This window comes from Pelodiscus sinensis, chromosome 6 (genome assembly GCF_052426305.1).
Source record: "Pelodiscus sinensis isolate ZL-2025 chromosome 6, ASM5242630v1, whole genome shotgun sequence".
In the NCBI taxonomy this organism is placed as follows: Eukaryota; Metazoa; Chordata; order Testudines; family Trionychidae; genus Pelodiscus; species Pelodiscus sinensis.
The window spans coordinates 35,383,766-35,405,628 of NC_143057.1; the positions used below are offsets into that span (position 1 = coordinate 35,383,766).

General features: G+C 42.4%; 2 protein-coding genes across 2 annotated transcripts in view; one reads left to right on the forward strand and one right to left on the reverse strand.

The window, feature by feature from the left end:
* LOC102452968 (cytochrome P450 1A5-like) overlaps positions 1–21,863 on the forward strand; it is a 91,893-nt gene that overhangs the window by 35,817 nt on the left and 34,213 nt on the right.
* Positions 1–21,863, reverse strand: part of LOC102452715 (uncharacterized) — a 68,423-nt gene that overhangs the window by 5,055 nt on the left and 41,505 nt on the right. Inside the window, exons 6-12 of the mRNA XM_014580963.4 lie at positions 21,671–21,751; positions 17,800–17,922; positions 15,833–15,925; positions 10,651–10,711; positions 10,021–10,127; positions 5,889–6,089; positions 4,846–5,012 (exon numbers count right to left, since the gene is read on the reverse strand). Of these exons, the coding sequence (XP_014436449.3) occupies positions 4,846–5,012; positions 5,889–6,089; positions 10,021–10,127; positions 10,651–10,711; positions 15,833–15,925; positions 17,800–17,922; positions 21,671–21,751 (833 nt within the window). The remainder of the gene's footprint in view (positions 1–4,845; positions 5,013–5,888; positions 6,090–10,020; positions 10,128–10,650; positions 10,712–15,832; positions 15,926–17,799; positions 17,923–21,670; positions 21,752–21,863) is intronic.

Sequence of the window (21,863 nt, forward strand, 5' to 3'; positions counted from 1 at the left end):
GGGCTCCCCTCAGCATCCGTGGGCCAGATTCAGCCCACAGCTGGATTTTTCCTGAGCTTGCAGTATAGCATGGACTAGCTAAATACACTTTGTATATTTTAAGTTCTATAAAATACTAGATGGAAAAACTGTTCAAGCCAGCTACCAAGCTGTGGGTCTATTTGTTATACAATGAAATCTTTGTTATCCGGCACTCTTAACCAGAAAACTTTATTAACCAGCATGGCCCCCAGACACAATCCTGTCACATCTTCAGGTGCACAGGCCTGGCTTGGTTTACCATGATTGGCTTAACAATTTTTTATTTAAGAAGTTCTAATCATCTTTAACTCCAAATAGAAATGTGAGACCAACTGCCTCACACTACAAAACTACCAATATTAAAAACTTGAGTTTTACTATTGTCCATTGGGTTGATGAGACCCTCAGATAACCAGAATGCCCTAATCCCCGAGTGTGCCAGATAACACAGGTTTTACTGTATTTTATTGCTGGTTCTTTGCTATGCTCTCAGATCATTTCTTTTATGAAACATCCAGAGAAAGAGTCTCTACTTTTATTTTTCCATAGTAAGCCACATGTGGAATCTTATTTTAATCTGGGACATAAATCCCTAAGGAGTGGCTTGACATGAAAAACCCACAGACAAGAGTATCTGGTCTTGATACCACTAACCGTAAAAGAAACCCCTAAATATTGGCAGCACAATACAGATTCCAATGAAACCACTGACCTATCCACACTGGGTTTGCAAAACATTTATGAAATATTCTGTAAGCATCTAATTCTTCCATGATATCACATAGAATGTCTCAGAGGGGTATCCGTGTTAGTCTGTAAGGGCATGGCTACACTAGGAAATTATTTCAAAATAACTACATTCAAAATAATAGCTCCTGAAATAGCATGTCCCCACAACGGGGGAGCATTGAAGTTGTCAGAATTATTTTGAAATAGCATGTTCACACTGATTGGAACCTGTCTTGGACTTAGAGCCTCCAGAAGTGCTCTGGGGAGGGCATCAGAAGGATGTACGATCCTGTGGCTGCTTGATCAGGCAAACTCCGATGCACGCTTTCAGGGGCTCCTCCTCTACAGCCATTTCACACACACTCCTCCACGCCCCCCCCATGAGACATATAACAGACACAGTGTGCTCTGGCTGCCTTTGCAGATGCCACAGCACTCCAAGCACAGAGCCAGAGCTGCTGTAAAGCACTGCCAGTCACATGGGCCTCGTGCTGTCCCTCATGGTGCAGTACTTCCAGAAGGACAAGAACCAGCCCAGACCACAGGCCCTGATCACCCAGGTCCTGGAACTCTGGCTGCTGCAAAGGCCCCTCAGTCCCCCTGGACACTCTGGAACACCACTTCTGGTGAAGGGAGACCAGTTCGGACTGGTGGGGTCTCATAATTGTGCAGCTATGGGTTGATCAGCAGTGGCTGCAGAACTTCTGCATGTGGAAGGCCACCTTCCTTGTGCTCTGCAAGTGGCTCACTCCTGCTCTCAGGCAACAGGACACCCGACTGAGACCTGTCATTCCAATGCAGAAGTGTGTCACCATTGCCCTGTGGTGCCAGATAGCTGATGCTCCATCAGGAACCAATTCCATGTGGGGAAATCCACCATCAGGGCTGTGCTCATATAAGTAGTGAAGGCCATCAATCACGTGCTGCTACAGAGGGTCATCACTCTGGGGAACATGGACACCATCATGGATGACTTTGCTGCCATGGCTTCCCCAACTGTGAGGGTGGGGGGAGGGGTCCATAGATGACACACACAGCCTCATCCTGGTCCCAGACCACAGTGCCTCAGACTTCATCAAAAGAAAGGAATCCTTCTCCATGGTGCTGCAGGCCCACGTGAATCACAAGAGATGCTTCGCCAACATCAACATAAGGCACATGACACCCGCATCTTCCGGAACTCCTGCCTGTTCTGAAAGATGCACACCGGCACTTCTTTCCCTGACTGAACCGTCAGAGTTGGAGAGGTGAACATGCCCATTGTAATCCTGGGTAACGCAGTCTACTCCTTGCTCCCTTGATTCGTGAAGGCCTCCCAATGAGTACATCTACGCCAGGCTGAACTAGCGCTGCATGGTTGTGTGGCGGCTTTTCGCCATTAAAAGGGGAGGTACAGGAGTCTCCTCACCTGTCTAGACCTCAGTGAATGCAACATCCCCTTTGTAGTGGTGGACAGCTGTGTGCTGCTGCACAGCCTGTGTGAGAGCGAGGAGGAGACTTTTCTGCCAGGGTGGGGCAGAGGCTGAATGGCTGGCCAGAGCATACAAGTAGCTGGCACCAGCACCAGATGGAGAGAACATCAATGGGCTGTGCTCATCAGGGAGGCCTTGAGGGACAGTTTCATCCAAGGCCTGTTGTAAGGCACTCTCCCCTGTGTCTCTCCATAAAAGGCCCCTGCATTTCACCTTTCCTCCCATACCCCTCCCCTACAGAGCAAAGAATAAAACTTTTTTTCTTGACACAATAGGACTACTTATAGTGGGGCATATACAGCAATGTAGGGACTGGGGAAAGAACCTGGAATGGGAGGGGGAGAAGGGGAGCTCAGGGTTGGGGCTGGGGCTGCCTTCAACTGCCCAAGAGCTCCTAGCCATTACCACATGTTTTGGGGCCCCAGTGGCCCTTGGAGGGATTATGAAGGAAAACCATGGGGGTGGCGGGGAGGTGGCTGGGGGCACGCTCAATGCACAAGGCCATGTGTTCCATCACCAAGGTAAGGGAGGAGCACATGGCCTTGTGCTGGTGAGACAGCTGGTCCCAGGTGGCCTTTCTCTGCTCCTGGTCAGTGGCCTGCTCCAGGCGCTCCTCTTCGAGCCTCCGGACAAGGGACTGCAGGCAGGCCATCTACTCCCACAGCAGGTCCTCACAGGTTCTCTTCCTTCTGCGGAGTCAGGTAGATGAATGCTGGGGAATGTGCCAAGCTCACAGCTGGCCCGGCTGTGAAGAAAAGTGACAAGGGCAGTCATCCCAGGAGACACTGTGTATGAAGCCTAGCCCTAATCTCTGAGCCGAAATTGAAGGTCTCAGTTCAGAGGATGACGATGTGCTTTGAGCAAGTCCACCCAATGCCTATGCAGAGGGAAATTTCCTGCAGGGGCACAAATATCCCATGGGAGCTTTGCTACACCCACTGCCCAGGGTGTAGCAGACATGGGAAGGTTCCAGCCAGGCCAGGAGCCTACAGGTGGGAGGGAGAAGTGGGACAGCTCGGCTTCCTCCTGTGTCCCGCACAGGGTAGGTCTGGCACTAGTGGCATCCTGCAGCGAGGGAGTTTCTATTCCTGCCTGCTGGAGGAGGGGGTGGATGTTAGGGGAGGTGTGTGAGCGGCAGAGTCTGCTTGCCAGAGAGAGTGCTACTGGGATCCCCTCTTCTTCCCCTGGGCAGGTTCTCATGCAAGGAATCAGTCTCTGCATCACCGATCAGGAGCAGATGCTGCCTGAGTGCAGGCATGACCCTTTGCCACGTGTGTCATGGAGCTGAGTACTCTGGACTGGCGCTCCATGTGCACCCATACACAGAGGCTGTTGTATGACTTCAAGTAGGCTGAGCGAGGAGTGTGCAGCTCCTCACAGCCCATCATCTGCCCCTGGGTGTAGATAAAAAAGTTTTAGAACTCACCTGAAGTGCCTCCCCTCGTTTGAGTCCTGGGAGACCTCCTTAGTGGTGCGGGGAAGAAGGGAGGGACTGGCTCCAGGATGAGGATCAGGTCCTGGCTGGTGGGCCTGATTGCCTGGCTGGCCACCACCTTCTCCTCCACAATCCTGCTCTTCTGGAGGCTGATGCCGGGTGTGTCCTGGCTGAACTCGATAATGACAGGAAAGGAGGTGACCATCCCCTCTCCTAGGATGGCATCCAGCTGTTTGAAGCAGCAGCAGCAGCTGTGTGTTGCCACTCTGGAGCATCAGCTCTGCTCCCTGGCCTTGTGGTAGGCCTGCTGGAGCTCCTTTACCTTCATGTGAACATGGTTGTGGCCTGTGTCGGCCAGGCTGGCAGCGATGAGGCCATAAACCTCCACATTCCTCTTCCTGGTGTGGAGATCCTTGAGGCTGGTCTCCTTCCCCTCTTCCTTCCCCCAGACCTCAATGAGGTCCAGGATCTCTGCACCAGTCCAGGCCGTAGCTCTCCTGCATCCCTGTGTAGTGGCAGCTGAGGGAGCAGCAGAAGCGCTGGCAGCCATGAGAAGCTCTGAGAGCATGTTGGGACGGCTGGCCATGTGGCACAAGCCCTTCTCTTGCAGCCTGGAGTTTTAAGTTCCACAGGAGAAATGGAGCAGTGGAGATGCCTGGTGGGGTCAGAAGGGCAGCTACGAGAGGCTTCTGGAGGCCAATTATTTTGAATAAGGAGCATCAGATCGTCCACATTAGCGCTATTTTGAAATAGAATTTTGAAATCAGCGTGGTTCCCCAAGGAAAGCAGGAGCACAGATTTCAAAATAACCAACCTGTTAATTTTGGCTGGGTAGTGTGGATGCTCCGCTCACTATTTTGAAATAAGGGAGGTTCTTTTCAGATAATCCTGCTCTACACTAGGGAGTTAAGTTTAAAAACCATGAGGAGTCCTATGGCACCTTAGAGACTAACAAGTGTATTAGAATGGCATCTGTGTGCATTATGGCACGTATGGCGTATCTCTTAAGCATTTGGATCAAGGCAAACGATAGTTATTCTTACCATTGAATTGCTTTGCTTTTGACAGTTTATAAAATATGACACAATACTTCCTATTTTAACTTTCTTTCTGTGTGTATTAGAATGAAAACAGCCTAGTATTCTCTCCATTGTGTTTATGTACTGCTTCACGAAATATCCCATGTACCTTTTGTAATCTGTAGGTTTTTTTCCATAAATAACTTCATAGGATAGGATGTCAGCCTGCACATTATTAAATTCTTCTTTTCGATTATCCCTTTCAGCATCATTCTTGTCAATAAGCCGATTGATGTATTGTTGTGCCTCAGGTACATCACAATATAAAGTGTGAACCTAGTATGAATTAAAAATTGGATTTTTTAAAAAAATTCCTTAAATTTGGAGCAGTTATTTGCCATTTTTGTGATGCAATTTTCTGCCCTCCAGTGTGTGTGTGTGTGTGTGTGTGTGTGTGTGTGTGTGTGTGTGTGTGTGGTGTTTTTTTTTCCCCACGCAGTTAATCTCTCAGTAGGCAAAATTGGTAATGAAAATAATAACAATGAAAGACAAATTGCACTCATGGGGTAGTCATTTTCCCTAGGAGTTACTATTTATCACAGTGAATTTCAGTGGGATTTACGGTAAGTGCCTTACCAGACCATTTGCTAATGGGGTAGACTAACAAAACATGTAGATGGTATCATGAGCTTTCATGGGCACAGCCCACTTCTTTGTGCCCACGAAAGCTCATGATACCATCTACACGTTTTGTTAGTCTATAAAGTGCTACCAGACCATTTGCTTGCTGTGTGTTTTTTTTTTTTTTTTCCTGTAACAGACTAACTTGGCTTACGTCATTAGGCTCCTTTGAAAATTTCAGGTGTAACCATTACATAGAGCCATACATTTACAGACACACATCCAGCATAACTTTCTTATTTTTATCTTAAAAAAACAAAAACTTTAGTAGATTTTTATATTTTCTAGTCTTAGAACAGAGGTAGGAAAACTAAGGCCCAGGGGCTGGATGCAGCCCCTGGCTTGTCTGGATCTAGCCCCTGAGCATTGTCTTTCTCCTCTGTCAGGGGCCACTTCAGTGAGGGCTTTTTTTTTTTTTTTTGCGCTTCTTTCTTGTATTCAGCCCCCGATGGATTGGGAACCAAAAAAAGGTTCCCCACCCCCTCTTAGGAAACCCAATACATATTTTCCAGGGGTCTAATTAATATTTACCTTGCTCACAAGAGTTTTCATTAATGTTGTAACTGTGATTTGAGGCTTCATTGTTTTATGTTCACTCTCACTTTGTAAAAGTTCAGTCACCTCTCTCTCTCGTTTGTATAAGGACTGCTTTGCCACTTCCAGCGTGGCCTGTGCTTTCCACAGAAGCTCTTTTTGCAGCACATGTTCATGTTCCTCCACCTGGTCCACTACCTGAAATGTAGCAAAGCATAATTCACATTCCTATTCTAGCCCGAAGTAGAATCTGGCCTAACAGTGCAGAATCTTCATGATAGTAATGGAAAAGATGGAGCAAAAATAGAAAATCAGCAGTGGTCATTAGAAATAAAAAGTTGGTTTTTATCATACAGAATTTGGAGTTGTAATTTAGAATAGCAAACTGCAGAAGATGTTTGTAATAAGCCTTATGCTGTCCAAAATTAAAGAGGGCAAAATGAGTAATATTAATGGAGATGATGTGGACTTTAGAAATCACATGAAATCCAGGGTATAAATGTTTTTAAAGCCATAATAATGGAAAATACAGTGTTTCCTTTAATTTTAGAAATAGCTTAGAAAAGTAATCATTATGGCATTTATAAAATGTCTGCCTCTCATCATGCTTTGTTATTCCGCAATATAACTGAGGCATCAAAGTTCTAATGTGTATTTTTTTATTAATGAAACAGAGCATAAGTAAACTACAAAAATATGCAGAAATATGATTAGTAAGTTATAAATAAAGTAAATTTGACAGCACTATCCTAAAAAGATTTGTGTTAAAAATCCACTGTGCCTACATTATAGAAATATATCCGTTGGTATAAGAAACAATAAACAAACATTCTGCAATTGAGTCAAGCAAGAAATATTATAAATAAGTCTGTGTAGAGCTCAAATAATATTCAATTCTATTAATTTTTCATGCATTGTAACATGAATTAACAAGATCTTTAAGTTACATTTATCTATATCTGAGAGGTTTTTATAATTGTTACACTGAAGTTTATAAAGCTGTAAATCAGGTATGACACTGTTAAATGAAGTTGAGTTAATCTATAGTCTGCTAATCATGCTATCAACCATCTATATTAAATAGCATTATCCTCAGATCACATGAATTGAATATAATGCACTTCAAAAAAGTGATTTAAAAAAATTAATTCAAGGTAATATTCTGAAGGTGTTTCTCACCATCAGAAAGATTTTAAATTGGCAGTGAACATAATTTCGAAATAGTTAAATGTGGATAATGGAAAGGTTTAGGAATTTGTAATGGTAAAAATCATTTTAATCCTAGGTCATTGATTCAAACCAACACCATGCTGGTCATGCATGAAAGCAGCTACCCTTCATCCAGTGGCTGTTCAGAGACTTATATAAATAGAAACTGTGGTAACTGTTCAGTTACCACATATTAGTCATATATTAGGAATTTGCACTCTGTCAGGCTTAACAACCAGCAAGAACTGAATGGACCATAAAGGTTGAACTACCATTTCTTTCCTAGAAGGGGTCATCAGGCCAATGTTGTGGTGGGTGGGAAGCTTGCACTGTTAGGGTATGTCTAGACTACATGCCTCTGGCGACAGACATGTAAATTAGACTACCTGACATAGTCAATGAAGCCAGGATTTAAATATCCCCGGCTTCATTAAAATAAAAATGGCCACCATGCTGTGCCCGCTCAGCTGATCATCGGCACAGCGCGGTGGCCATTTTTATTTTAATGAAGCCGGGGATATTTAAATCCTGGCTTCATTGACTGTGTCGGGTAGTCTAATTTACATGCCTCTGGTGACAGAGGCATGTAGTCTAGACATACCCTTAATGCTTATGCTGTATCTCTTCTGTGGATTTGGGGGACTTCAGTCAAAAAGCCAGCCAGCCCTGGATTCATTTTTTTTTTCAACCACAGAGGAAGAGTGAGTTGCATTTCACCCTCTGTGATATTGTACAGCAGATTATACAGTAAGTGTTGTTATGTCTGACTCATAGCTTTATGTGATTTATAACAGAACATGTGTATATGAAAAAACATTGTAAATAGTCTGTTACCATGATTGTGCTTTCCACAAAAGACTTAGAACTCAAAATCGATTTTGTACACTGTGGCTCTGGTACTTTGATGGTACTTTTTATTTAACTTTTTCTCCACAAATCCTATTTTCTAGAAAAGGAATCCCAAAATAGCTATCCCACATCTTAACAGCAAGCCCGTTATTTCAAAATATAACTGGCTCACTATTCTGATGTCCCTGTAAACCTCATTCAATTAGGAATAAAGGACATTGCAGTATAGTGGTTATTTTGAAATTTGGCGCTATATAGACAGCGCCAAATTTCTAAATAAGCTATTTCAAAATTGACTCAAAATAAGTTACGCAATTTGCATAGCTCAAACTGCGTAGCTTATTTCAAGCTATGGGTGCAGTGCTGATGCACCCTAAGAGAACATGAGGTTGCAAGGTCAAGCACTCAAAAGTTAGGCAATCCCAGAATTAGGTTACTTATGCAACCTTTATTTACCCTGACATCAATCCCTGCTCCAAAGAACAAAGCACTAAATCTTCTTGATGAAACAATTTAAGAACATTTTGTTTGAACGTGAGGAAAACTGCATTTTCTCTTAATCTCATTGTTACAGTTTTCCTCCCTCTCGGGAGGAAACTCTCACCGGGTGACTCCCTACCCCAACGGTTAACCTGTAGTCCACAGTGTCCAACAGTCTTTTCCAAGTCACTTCAACTAATCTACTGCTGCCCGTGCGTAGGGAGGGAAGGGAGACCTGGGCCCACCCTCTCTCTAGGTCTCAGCCTAGGACCCTGAGAACAGGGATGACAGCCTCCTGTTCGGTCGGTGGGGATGTCCCGTAACTCACCAACCCACGGGCCACTTCTCAGCCCCATCCTGGGCGCCTTCCTCCTCCTCCTGTTGTGCTCCAAAGCGCTGCCCTCCTCCAGGGCCTCCTGCTGACCCATTCTGGCAACCTCTGTCTCCGGGGCTGCCTCACCCCATGCCCCTTTGCCAGGGCCGCTCCCTCCTTCCATCAGGCGGTTCTGCCCCAGCCTGATGGGGCGGCCCACTTTTCAAAGCCTGCACCCTCTGACTGGGATGCCAGTGAAGGTGCTGTCCCACTGTTGGGCTCAGTGGTGCAGGGCGCTCCCGTGCAAGCGCTTGCAGCGGCTGCCAAACATTCTCGGCATGGTAGCTTGAGCGCCGCGGTATTAAGGACAAGTGCTGCATCAGTGTGGGGTGTGGGATACCCCTCCTGCGCTCCCGACACTCCATCACACTCATTTTAAAAAATGGTAGAACAATTTTGGTTGAAATTTTCCAAATAAATTTCAACCTAAGGCCAGCAGTTAGAATTCAACACTTCACCCCAAAGTTTTAAACAACTGAAAATGGAATCTGACAATGGGAAGTGCTACTAACATACATGTAATAAAATTGTTCCGTTGTTCTAGGACACTACAGTATTGAACACTAATAACCCATGTAAACACACTGCAACAACATTAATAATGCAGTGTTTGAATAGTGCGTATTACTAGAACTGTGTAAATAGTTGGCAATAATTTATCAAATCAGTCTGGCCTCTTTCTTGATCACTGAATATTCTTGAGCAGATTGTGAACTTAACATATGCATTACTCAAAAGTATCCATTGATATTTTATTCTTTTAAACTCCATATTAATCCCAAATGATTCAGTCTTCTACCTTGAAATAATGGGTTACAGTTTGCCTGCTCATACCTAAAGCCCAACTAAAAGACATGAGTGATAAGTACCATTGCTCCAGACTCAGTCTGGAGATGAAAATAGCTTGATCTTCTCCATGCCATGCAAAGAGATGATCAGCTAGAACATAACCTTCAACTAGCAAGCATCAGTGAGGAGCTAAGGCAGAAAATAAAGGTCGCAACTATATGTCGGAGAAGAATTGAATACTTGAACTCACATACTTGAATGAGAACAGAAGTTAATACCAGCTGGACACTTTGTTTATTTCAACATGTACCAGACTGTCTGCCTTGTGTGAGCAAAATTCTAAAGATGATGCTTTTAGAAGACCAATTACGTGTCTTCTATTTTCTTTGACTTTTCTGTGATGGCCTTTAATACCCTTGAAACATGTACCTTTTCTGCTGTAACTAATGCTTTTTGCTGAGGAAAATCCATCTGAAAATTCACTATTTCTACCATTTTTTCCATATTCAGTCTGATCCTCTGAAGTTCCCGCAGTGCTAAATTGGGAAGGAACACAAGAAAGGAAAAAAAACACATTTGTAATATTTATAATTAATTGTAAAACTTGTCTTTTATTGCCAGGATGGGGATCAGAATAAACTGTGATTTATAGGAGAAAATTGGATTTTATTCAGAAATAGTTTTGTTTGTTAATTTATGAAAGTCTCTATAGAAATCAAAGTTGTAATAGGTATTTTTACATCATTTGAGGTGACTATTACTTTTGGATTTTTGTGGAGTCAGCAAAGTTGTAGGACCCTCTCACATTTGTAGTTTTTCCATTACAGTATACAATAAGGGTAATCATGGATTAAGGGGGCAGGAGGCATAGAGAATTCTCTACAACTTGAACTCCATTTATAGCTTGATCCAAAGCCCACCACAACTAACAGAAAATCTAATGTTAGCTTTGAATCTGAGTGAATTAGAAACGAGGCTTCACTAACCATTGAAAATAAAGAACAGATAAAGTTCATCTACCTCATCGAAACAAGCATGAGTCTGAAATATGAAACTTACTCAAAAAGTGCTGAGTATACAGATGATCTAGTTTTTGAGTGAAACTTTCTAGAATCCAAGTCTGCAAAATATGATAGGAATGAAATTATAAACAGATATCTTCCCAAAGAAATAATAAGGAATAATCATAGTAGTAATAAATCACAATTTAGTTTTGTGTAAGTAAACATTATTACTATAAAGCAGTCTTACTTCATTATAAGAATCAATGGGTAGAAACAGAATACCAGAACTACAGTCACAATAAATCAGTCTCTGCTGATTTTATCAGAACTTGCTCCCAAATGTCCTTAATAAAACTTTTCTGTGGGACTGTCTTCATCAACAGAGTCACATTATACCAAGTCCCTGGTTATACAATAGTAGGGACACACGTATTGTATATTACAGATTATGGATTTCTTTTGTTTTACTATTTGTGATGGTCAGTCTAGCTTCTCCAAACAGGACTGCACTATGCAATTACATAGTAGGGGAGCGCTTCTTTCTCAAATCTACTGTATATTTGAGAGAGCTTGCATATGTGTTCAAGAATTCCTCCCAAACCGCAAGAGCTAGGACCACCAAATTTTGTATACAGCTTCCTCTTAGCATAACTTAAAGCATGGGACAGCTTTTTATAAACCCATACAGAAAAGAGACACAATCAACAGGTAGATTCCAGTGGCTGAGTACCATCCTCCACCCCCACCCCCACCCCATCCAGGACTGCCCCAGCTCCCTTCCCCCCCCCCCCCCCCCAGGAACCCTTTTGGGAAGGTGGGGGCAGTGAAACTCTTCTTTCCTCCCCTTTCCCCCTAATTCATACGGGAACGTTACTGGCTGTTCCCCTTTTTCAGAGAGCACAGTTGGAAAGTGCACAATTGGCTACATTCCTCACTCTGGCAGGAACTCGGACCTACCCCAGCCATAGAACATGCACTTCTCCCCTGTTGTATAAAATATAAACCTGTCTAGATCAGTTAACCTGCTTAGAGAGGGCCATTGGTGGCATTTAAAGCAACATACACCCATAAAACATTCCTGAATAAGAAAGCTTGGAAATTCTGACAAAACAGAACTTTTTTTTTTTCTTTGATCAGCACTAAAGATTATAAGGCTGTTCAACTGCAGCTCAAGTGTAACTGAAGGGATACCTTGTGTGTGCGTCCATGCTTCTCAAATTAGACAAAACCAAAGAAAGTTAGGGCTTGTTATCCTTTAGTTTACACCAGTTTTTCACTGTATAGAGTGTAGGAGAAGAATTCTTTACAACCTGATTTTGAGGATCCCTGATCATTATTCTTGTGATTCAAAACATAAGTGGAAATGGAGTTAGTTTTAAATAAAAAGTTGATAACAGTTTAGGGAGTGCTATTGTAGCAGTGTGCTCTTGTCAAATATGATGACAAAATATTTTAAAAAAATGAAATTAAGGGCCATTGATTGCAACCATTTGACATAAATGTTTCTTTAAGTCTCATTATATAAGATAATGCTTCCATACTGAGGAACAATGTACCCGCTGGACCTCCCCACCTAACCAGTCCCAGATGAGGGATTTTGCTGGACCAATGGAGGTAATTTCTGGACCCCTGCCACCAGCCCCCCTGGTCCAGCCTGCTGACCTCCCGGCTGGCTCCCTTCCTCTTGCTGCTCTGCCGACCCCACTGTTCCGGGACCCACTGAGCAGCCCTGTGCTGGGGCTCTGGGATCTGTCAGACTGCTGTGCATGCGGCATTGGGGATCTGGGACCCTCAGGGCAGCCATGCACCGGGTCTCCCAATCCCGGTAGGCAGCTCTGCTGGGCAGCCCTGGGAAGTGCTGGGCAGCCCTTCCGTCAGCTTTCTGCGGTCTGCCCATGGCCTTGCCGGCCCCGCAGGGATCCTTGCTTCTGGCCTCCCAACATCCACTCTGGACCACAGATGTTGCCAGACCAGACAATCCTGGTTACGAGCGTTTCAAACTTTTGTAGTAATAAAGTGGTATATAATAATATGAGAAGGGCAATACTGGGTCAGGACAAAGGTCTGCCTACCCCAGTATCCTGTCTTCCAAAACTGGCCAATGCCAGATTCCCCAGAGGGAATGAACAGAATAGGTAAACATCATGTGATCCCTCTCCTGACATCCATTTCCAGTCTCTAACAATCAGAGTCTAGGGATCTCATTCTACCCATCCTGGCTAATAGCCATTGATGGATCTGACCTCCATGAATTTATCTAGCTCTTTTTTTTGAACCCTGTTAAATTCCTGGTCTTCCCAGCATCCTCTGGAAAGGAGTACCACAGGTTGTGCACTGCATGATTGTGTACTGCACTTCCTTTTGTTTGTTTTAAACCTGCTACCTATTTAATTTCATTTGGTGACCCCTAATGCTTTGGGAACAAGTAAATAACTTTTCCTTATTCACTTTCTCCATACCTGTCATGATTTTATTGACCTCTATCATATTCCCCCTTAGTCTCTTCGGGTATGTCTACACTGCCACCCTAGTTCGAACTAGGGTGGCTAATGTCGTCATTCGAACTTGCAAATGAAGCCCGGGATTTAAATATCTCAGGCTTCATTTGCATGTTCCCAGGTGCCGCCATTTTTAAACGCCCGTTAGTTCAAACTACCTGCCCGCGGCTACACACGGCATGGGCTCATTGCAGGAGAAGTAATGGTAGTTTGAATTAGGAGCTTTAATTCAAACTACCTAGCCCATGCCACATGTAGCCGCAGGCAGGTAGTTCGAACTACCGGGCATTTAAAAATGGAGGCACCTGGGAACATGCAAATGAAGCCCAGGATATTTAAATCCCGGGCTTCATTTGCAAGTTCGAATGACGACATTAGCCACCCTAGTTCGAACTAGGGTGGCTAGTGTAGACATACCCCTCTTTTCTAAGCTGAAAAGTCCCAGTCTTTTTACACTCTCTTCATATGGGACCCATTCCAAACCCTTAAAAATTTGTTGCCCTTTTCTAACCCTCTTCCAATATCAATATTTTTTTTTGAGATGAGGTGACCACATCTGTATTTAGATGTCTGAATAGCTATTTAAATTTGGAGCTGTTCATTCTGTGTATACAATTGCAATAATTACTCATGAACGCCAGGCCTCCTATTCCCCTGCAAATCTTGAAACAAACCATTATTCTGCCTACTTGACTAAGGGCCAAATTGTGATACCCCCATGCATGGTGACTAGCACTTTACTTCAGAAGTTCTATTGCCCTCAACAAAACATCTTGTGAATAAGACACTCCTTGTTGTGAGTAAATACATCACTTCCTGGCTCTGAGTGGTTTCATAAGCGTCAATGATAAATTGTGTTTGGGGCCTTTTTTTAATCTCTAGTCTGTTATTTTCATGGGATTATGAAGGATAGCTAAGGGAAATGCTATTCTTTTAACATCTGCATATGAAATATCAGCACTGATACATTTAAAAAACTATGTGAAAATATAGAAAATTAGAAAACTAAACACATCTGGGAAAATTAAAGAGCAGATTCTGCTCTGGGTTACGTAGATGTAAATCTGATGTAACTGAGATCAGAATGTATCACTGTGTATAATCTCTAACAAAGTTCTTTCCTTTTCCTACAAATCACAAGTAAAGTTAGAATTAAGACAGAAGCTCCTACCATTACCACTGTCCTCAAAGGGCACATTCTATTGGTGAATCAAAACGTACCTCTCAGCATTTTTAAAGGCGATAAGAATTCTAATGCCATGGCCTTCATTAGAATGAGTGTTATGAAACTGACACCTCAAAGTGATCAAAATAATGTATGCACAGCAAATGAAAGAAATTTCACTAGAGCATAAAATCATGTTCAAGAGGTAAATTTGTTATGAGATCACTTAATCCATAAAGAGAAAAAAAGATACTTAACTGTCATATTGAATTACTTTCCCTAATTACTGAGCCCTGCAATAGCCCGAGCAAGTAATGTCTTTTTAAGTTCACTTATTGAGCCAAACTTGGCAATGACTAGCATTCAGTGCAAATCCCAGTGAGGCGGGATTGCACAGGAGGTAGGTCAATGCTAAAATTGGTCTATTATTGCATAGCATAGAGACCAGGATAATTATTGAAGTAATTGAAATAAAAGGAGTTACACAGGTATAAGTGAAAAGAATCGGGCCTGTATACAACATGCATTTTCAGTAGAGTGCTCAGAGAATGATACCTGAAAATTGGGGCCCCACCATTAAAGATGTTTTGCATAAATCCCTGTGCCCTGTGTTGAAAATAAGCTTAATTCATTCACAGTTGTCTGGAGTAAATTGGGGCTCATGCTATTGAAGTCAATGCATTTATCCCAGTGTATAATTGGCAAGAAGGAAAAGGATCAGGCCCAGAGCTGTACCACACCCTTTTGATAACCTGTAGTACATTGCATTATATCCTGAGGCTGTCATCATTATAAACAAGGTCTCCCAAGAACAGAATGCAATGGAGATCTTTCTAGCTTACAGAACACTGTGTGACTAAAGTCCTTTTGCCTCTTCCAGCTGGAGAACATTCTGATACTGACTTAGTCCAGAACAAAGTTTTAGAAAGAGCAAAATGGGCTGGATTATCACCTGTGGCCAAGTGATGCTTCACACAACTGAGGAGAGGTAGGAATACAAGATATATTGATGCCATTTCTATGGCTGCCCTGGCAGCTGCTGGATTCTCCAGGCTTTTGTTGTAACTTGGAGCAGTCTCAGGGCTTCTCTAAATTATGCCCAGAGGTCCACAGACCCAAGAGGTTATTCTAGCAGTGAGAAATTGCACAAGTTCAGGGGTGCATAACACCTTTTCCTTGGGATCTCCCTCACTCCAAGTTATAGGAATACTGAGCTGGACAAGTTTGGCAGGTTTCTGGATGTTTTGGCCTACTAGAGAATTCCAGATCAGATGGAATTGACACGAGGAATCTCATTCAGTTTGTTTAATGAAAGTTATTTTTGTTAATTTTAAAGGCAATTATTGGCTAAAAACCAACCTCTGCTGTGTGTGTTAATCTCTCAGGAGCAAGGAAGAAGGAAATAATATGACTTTATAACAAGATACAAGAAAAAGGAAGTAATGTAAATAAAGGCATTTGCAAAAGTACCTCAGTGACTTAGGAGCATAGGCTGTACCCTGCAAGTCACTTAGGCTCTTTTGAATATTCCTCTCACACACTTGAAATCAGAAAAAAAAACTTGCTTTAGTTACCTTTTCTTCCGCCCATTTCTCATTTTGTTGCTTTATTTGATAAAGAAGATCTTTGTTTTCTTGGCTCAGTTGCCCATTTTTCTCCCTCAGACTCTGGATGCATTGGAATACGGCAATAAGGTAGTAATTCAAACTTTTTGTAACAGATCTTCATTTTGTAAAACAGAGATTCATTTATTACTATCAGTCAAACACAGTGTGGTGCAGACTACTAACCTCTGTGGATCAGCCACACAGGAACACACACACTTGGCTAGTGTACTATAACCACACTCAAAAATGTCATTGATTATTCTGAAGATACACCTGCTTATCTAAAGCAAATATTGCGCATGCATGAACCTATTCTTTAATGGGAAAGGAGAATTTATTAATCCTAGCTATTTAATCACTGGCAACAGGAATTATACAACTTTGTATATTAATTGAATATCTTAGAATCATAGAATACTAGAACTGGAAGGGACCTTGAGAGGTGATTGAGTCCAGTCCCCTGTCTTCACGGCAGGACTAAGCTCCATCTAGATCATCCCTGACAGACGTCTGTCTAACCTGCTCTTAAATATCTCCAGTGATAGAGATTCCACAACTTTCCTAGGCAATTTATTCCAGTGTTTAACCACCCTGACAGTTAGGAAATATTTCCTAATGTCCAACCTAAACCTCCCTTGCTGCGGTTTAAGCCCATTGCTTCTTGTCCCGTTATCAGAGGCCAATGAGAATAACTCTTCTCCCTCCTCTTTGTGACACCTTTTTCGATACTTGAAAACCACTATCCTGTCCCCCTCTCAGTCTTTCTCTTTTCTATTATTTTAAGTTGTAAGCTGGTGTTTCTTATTATTAATATAGATTGGTATCCCTTACCAAATGTGTACTTGATGAGAGATGCAGTTGTGGCTAGCATGGGAGATCTCTGCTCAGGGAACCTGTTCCTTAAATTGAGGTGAAGATCAGCTCAGCTATGAGCAAATCTTTTGGAAAATGTGCTGCATAAAGAACAATTCTGCATTGGCAGAGGGTTGGCCACAGTATTATTCTAGGTCTTTGCCACGACTTGATTATTTTCATTTGATTTCTGTGGCCCTGAGAAGAACAGATAATTTTGGATGGAAATAAGTGCCTTCGTGGCTAGGCTTTTGACATGATGGAGCAACTTTTCCAAGAAGTTTTGAGATTCCAGAGTTGGGGCAGTTCTTATGAAGTGAGATCAAGTGCTAATTAAGATTGCATAAGTAAGACAGAATGAAAAAAAATAAAATTGAAGGGCATTCTGAGAATAGCTCCATTGACATCAAAGCTATGTTCCTTTATGCCATCTGTGGATCTGCTCTGAATAGCATGAGTTTCTGCAATGAAAGTGAATACAAATAGGTGAAAGGCTATTGACTGTCTAGACTGCAGGCTTCTTTCAGAAGAGGCTTTTTCAGAAGAGATCTTCTGAAAAAACTTCTTCCGAAAGAGAGCATCCACACTGCCAAAGCGCATCGAAAAAGATACCTGCTTTTTCGAAAGATAGCATCCACACTGAATGGACACTATCTCGCATTTAAGCTGTGATTACTATGGATGGAGTGGCCACCAGGGCCACCTGTGCTTTTTCCTTTTTCCTCTTCTTTTGAAAGAACTCCCTCTTCCCTGTTCACACATGCCTTTTTCCAAAAGAGCTCTTTCGGAAAAAGGCTTCTTCCTCATAGAAGAGGTTTATCAATGATGGAAAAACCCCTCTTTTCTTTTGATTTCTCCCCCCCCCCCCCCCGAACACGATTGAAATGTGGACATAAGTGAAGTTTTTTTTTTTTAAAAATGGCCGTTTTTCAAAAAAACCCTCTGTAGTGTAGACATTGCCCAAGTGTTTTGAATAAATTTCTACTAAGTTGCATGTGCTGCACTTTTCAGTTGTCAGAAACTGTTCAATAAGCATGTCTGCAATTTCCAACCCTCTGATGAAATTTGCAGTTCTTAGTTACCTTAGCTGTATTTTGCCATTGCCTATTTTTCTTGTTCACCAGCTCTTGGTAGGCTTCTAACTGGGCTTTCAGGATCTTCATTTTTCCACTGTGCTGACTCTTTAGAACAGTTATGGCTTGCTCCTATACAAAGAAGTTAGATGAATAAAGAAAAAAGCTGGCCTCAGAAAACAACTAAAAACCGGAAAACCTAAAGTTTCATTAAAACAAAATCTTGGATCCCTAGTCTCATCCCTCTGTCACCCGTAAGCTTTCCCTATGCATCATACTGGCTTCTGTTAATCTTTAGATACCATCATTGTAATAAAAGTTTTTAACAAGCGCTCCTGATGTGGTGCCTTTTGGCCTTTTCCCCCCTCTCAGCAGATGTCTTTGAGAACAGGTCAGAGTGAATTTTGCTAAGAACAATACTGAGATCAAAGCACCTTAAAAAAATAGTTTCACTAGAAAATCTACAAGAGACTGAAATAAGTACAAACAAAAAAAACATAGCTATGTCTTAGTTTGCATCTAGACTCACCTAAGTTGAAAATAAAACAACACAACCTGCCACACCACTTTTACTAACAATATAGGTGTCAGATAATAAAGTAACTATACAACTTTAGGGCCTCTGGTCATGATTCTGATCTCACTAGTGTAAATTAAAAGTAACCCTATTAAAATTTGGGTAGTTATTTCACCAGTTTCACAGAAGTAATCATCAGCGGCACTCAGTTTGTGTTGCTCTCTTTTAGTTTGTCAAAGCATGGCCATTTTCTTTTAATTGGCTGTGTATCAGACATGTGCCATCTGCTGGAAGGATACCCCCAACTTTCTGTTTTCTTGCCCCCCTTCTTCATTCTATCTGTTTATATTTCTAATAATCAATTAAATCACTTGGAAGTGCTAGGTGTGATTGTGTGACCCTTACATTACCCATGAAATCTACATGATATTTGCATTTGTCCCTGGTGTATTAAGTAAATTCCATTCTTTGTCCAGGAACAATAGCCATTATATTCTGAACTCTCTCAACATTATATATGTAATCTTTGCTTCTTTAATTCAATTTCCTCTGGGTGTTTCCAAAGACTTCTTGAACCTGAATACATGTCTTTTTTTTTGTATACACTTTGTATAGTATGTTAATAATCCAATCCCTCTAGGAACTGGTTGGCAGTCTTTCCCTGGATCAGCCAGAGACCACAAGAAAGATAGTAAACCTAGTAAAGGGGTTTGGCTAAAGCAAAAGGTCCCAGAATGTGTTTTACAAGACATCTTACACTGATACTGTACATGTGCATCCACACATGGCCATTGTGCTGACTGCACCTGCTAGGAGCTTATGCTTTGAAAAGAGAATAATAGTGCTAGCAAAAATGTTACTGGTGAGAGACAAGTTAAGTGTGGACAAATACTTAACTGTGCCTAAAGAGAACGTTGGTCAGACCACAGTGTGGCTGTGTCTAGACTACACCTCTCTGTCTGCAGAGAGATGTAGATTAGGCATGTCGAAATTGCTAATAAAGCAGGGACTTCAATGTCCTGCGCTTCATTAGCATAAACATGGCTGCTGCTTTTTTTTTTTTTTTTTTTTTTTTTTTTTTTAAGAAACAGAGTTTTTTCGGGAAAAAAAAGCAGTCTAGATGTGGATCTTTCAAAAATAAACCCTTTTCCAAAAGATCCTGTAAACCTCATTTTTTGAGGAATACAGGATCTTTCAAAAAAGGGTTTATTTTCAAAAGATCCGGATCTAGACTGCCATTTTTTCGAGAAAACTCAGTTTTGAAAAAAGCGGTGGCCATGTTTATGCTAATGAAGCATGGGATATTTGAATCCCTGCTTTATTAGCAATTTCAACTTGCCTAATTTACATCTCTCTGTCGACAGAGAGGTGTAATCTAGACGTACCCTGACAGAATGAAGCATGGGATATTTGAATCCCTGCTTTATTAGCAATTTCAACTTGCCTAATTTACATCTCTCTGTCGACAGAGAGGTGTAATCTAGATGTACCCTGACAGACAAAAGGCATCTCTTTTACAATCCTAGTTATAATAGCTAGGTGATTGTGTTTCTTCATTTCACAGTAATATTGATTTGTATCAGAGAGGTCTTTTTCCATGGACAGTATCCCCCTCCATCACAGTAACTATTATACGTTCAGCTATTAAAAAAATACATTTGTGCACTCAAAACAGAAGCAGATGGGATCAGTGTGTAAGATAGAGATTGAGAACCATAATCCATCAAGGTGAAAGTCAGGAAGTTGTATTGGCCAACATCTTTTCAATATATTACTCTGTACTTTGCACTACCCTTTGCACTATAGCTCAATATGTATATTCTCTGTCATAATTTCAGTGGTTTTAGTCATCAGGTCAGTCACTAGAGGGAGTTCTCATCTAATAAGAAAGTCTGAAGCAAGTTTATAAAAAAAGGAAGTCTTCAGTTCCTGTGCATACTCGACACTTCACAGTCAAATAAGATAAAGGAAAGTAAATACAGAAAAAGAAAATGAAATATAACAAATCAAGGAGTGTAATTACATGATAAAAACTAAGAGCAAATTTCACTGAACCAAAGAAGTCAGTTTGTTTCTTTTTGTTTACGGGCTTACCGATGATATTACTGGGGACATAGAATGTGGCATTGCATGTATGTAAATAAGGAAGAATTTGTGCCTTCATAATATATTGATGGGGGGGGGGGGGGAAGAATTAACAATCCATCCAAACACTGATGTTAATCAATGGTCCTGGGTCAGTTTTTTTTTTTTTTGTCATGGGGGTGCAGAGTAGGGATGTTAAGGACTAGTCAGCAAGCAAATGTTTATCAGATAGTCGACAGGCTAGTTGACTAGTCTCTTCTCCCCTCCCCCCTTGCTGCCTCTATCAGAGGCAGCAAGATGCGGGGGGGAAAGAGAGGGGTACTTCAAAGCAGCAGTGCCGCATAGAGTCTGGATCCCAGGCCCTGTGCAGTGTTGTCCCTTTGAAATGCCGCTGAAGAGTTTCAAAGCAGCAGCACTATGTAGAGCCCAGGGGTCAGCTGTGAGGCACTGCTCCTTTTGAAAGGCCACTGCAGTGTTTGAAAGGCCACTGTGGTGTTTCAGTGCTGCGTGGAGCCTGGGGTCAGCTGGGGAGTCCCCAGCTGATCCTGGGCTCCATGTGGTGCTGACCCTTTGAAACACTGCTCTGCCCTATCGACTAATTGAATAGTCGATGCAAAGTGCATAGACTGTTTAGTGAATTTAATTATACTTAACATCCGTAGTGCAGAGTGGCACTCCCTTCCTTCCCCCATATATCAGGGTTGGAGAACCTCCAGCCCTGGGGAAGGATGCAGCCCTTGGCTTGTCTGAATGCAGCTCCCTGAGGCTCAGAGCCCACCGCCCAGCATTGGAGAGCCCATTCTAATACTCCAGTCCCTCTGTTGCACCCCTGGGAGCTGGAGCACACACAATCTTCTAGGATGAGCCCTCCTATGCTCTGGTGTGCAAGGGGATTGTAGGGAGTGTCTTTCTTCTTCTCAGTTGGGGGCCACAACGAGGGTTTCTCCCCTCCCCCCGTTCTTACATGTGTGAGGCCCTGACTGATTGTTCTGTGGGTCAGTGGCTCCTGACCCAAAAAAGGTTCTCCACCCCTGCCATATATGAGCCTCACTGCTCCTAGAGCTGGGGCTGGCAGTCAGGACTCTGCACAAGGTGCTAGTGGCCAGGGACCCCAAGGGTCAGGCAGCAGGATGAGACCCACATATGGGGCTTGGTGGCAAAGTCACCGTGGTCAGCAGCAAGGAGGCAGGGTTGTGATGCTGAAAGCCTTTGTGTGCTGCAGCACCCCCACATCCTTACTCACCATGCTTATGACATTAGTCTTTTCTAAAGAATTACCTGGTTATCCTTTCTTATGCAGTCCAACTCTTTGATTACCTTCATGTGTCTGATTTTCATTTGTTGCATATCTTTGACAATCTGTGGAAGATGCAAAAGGAAACAATCAACTCAGATCACTCTTAATTAATGTCAAGTGTATATGCACCATCAAATAATGAGTATAATCTGTGATTCTTATAAAATGCTAATC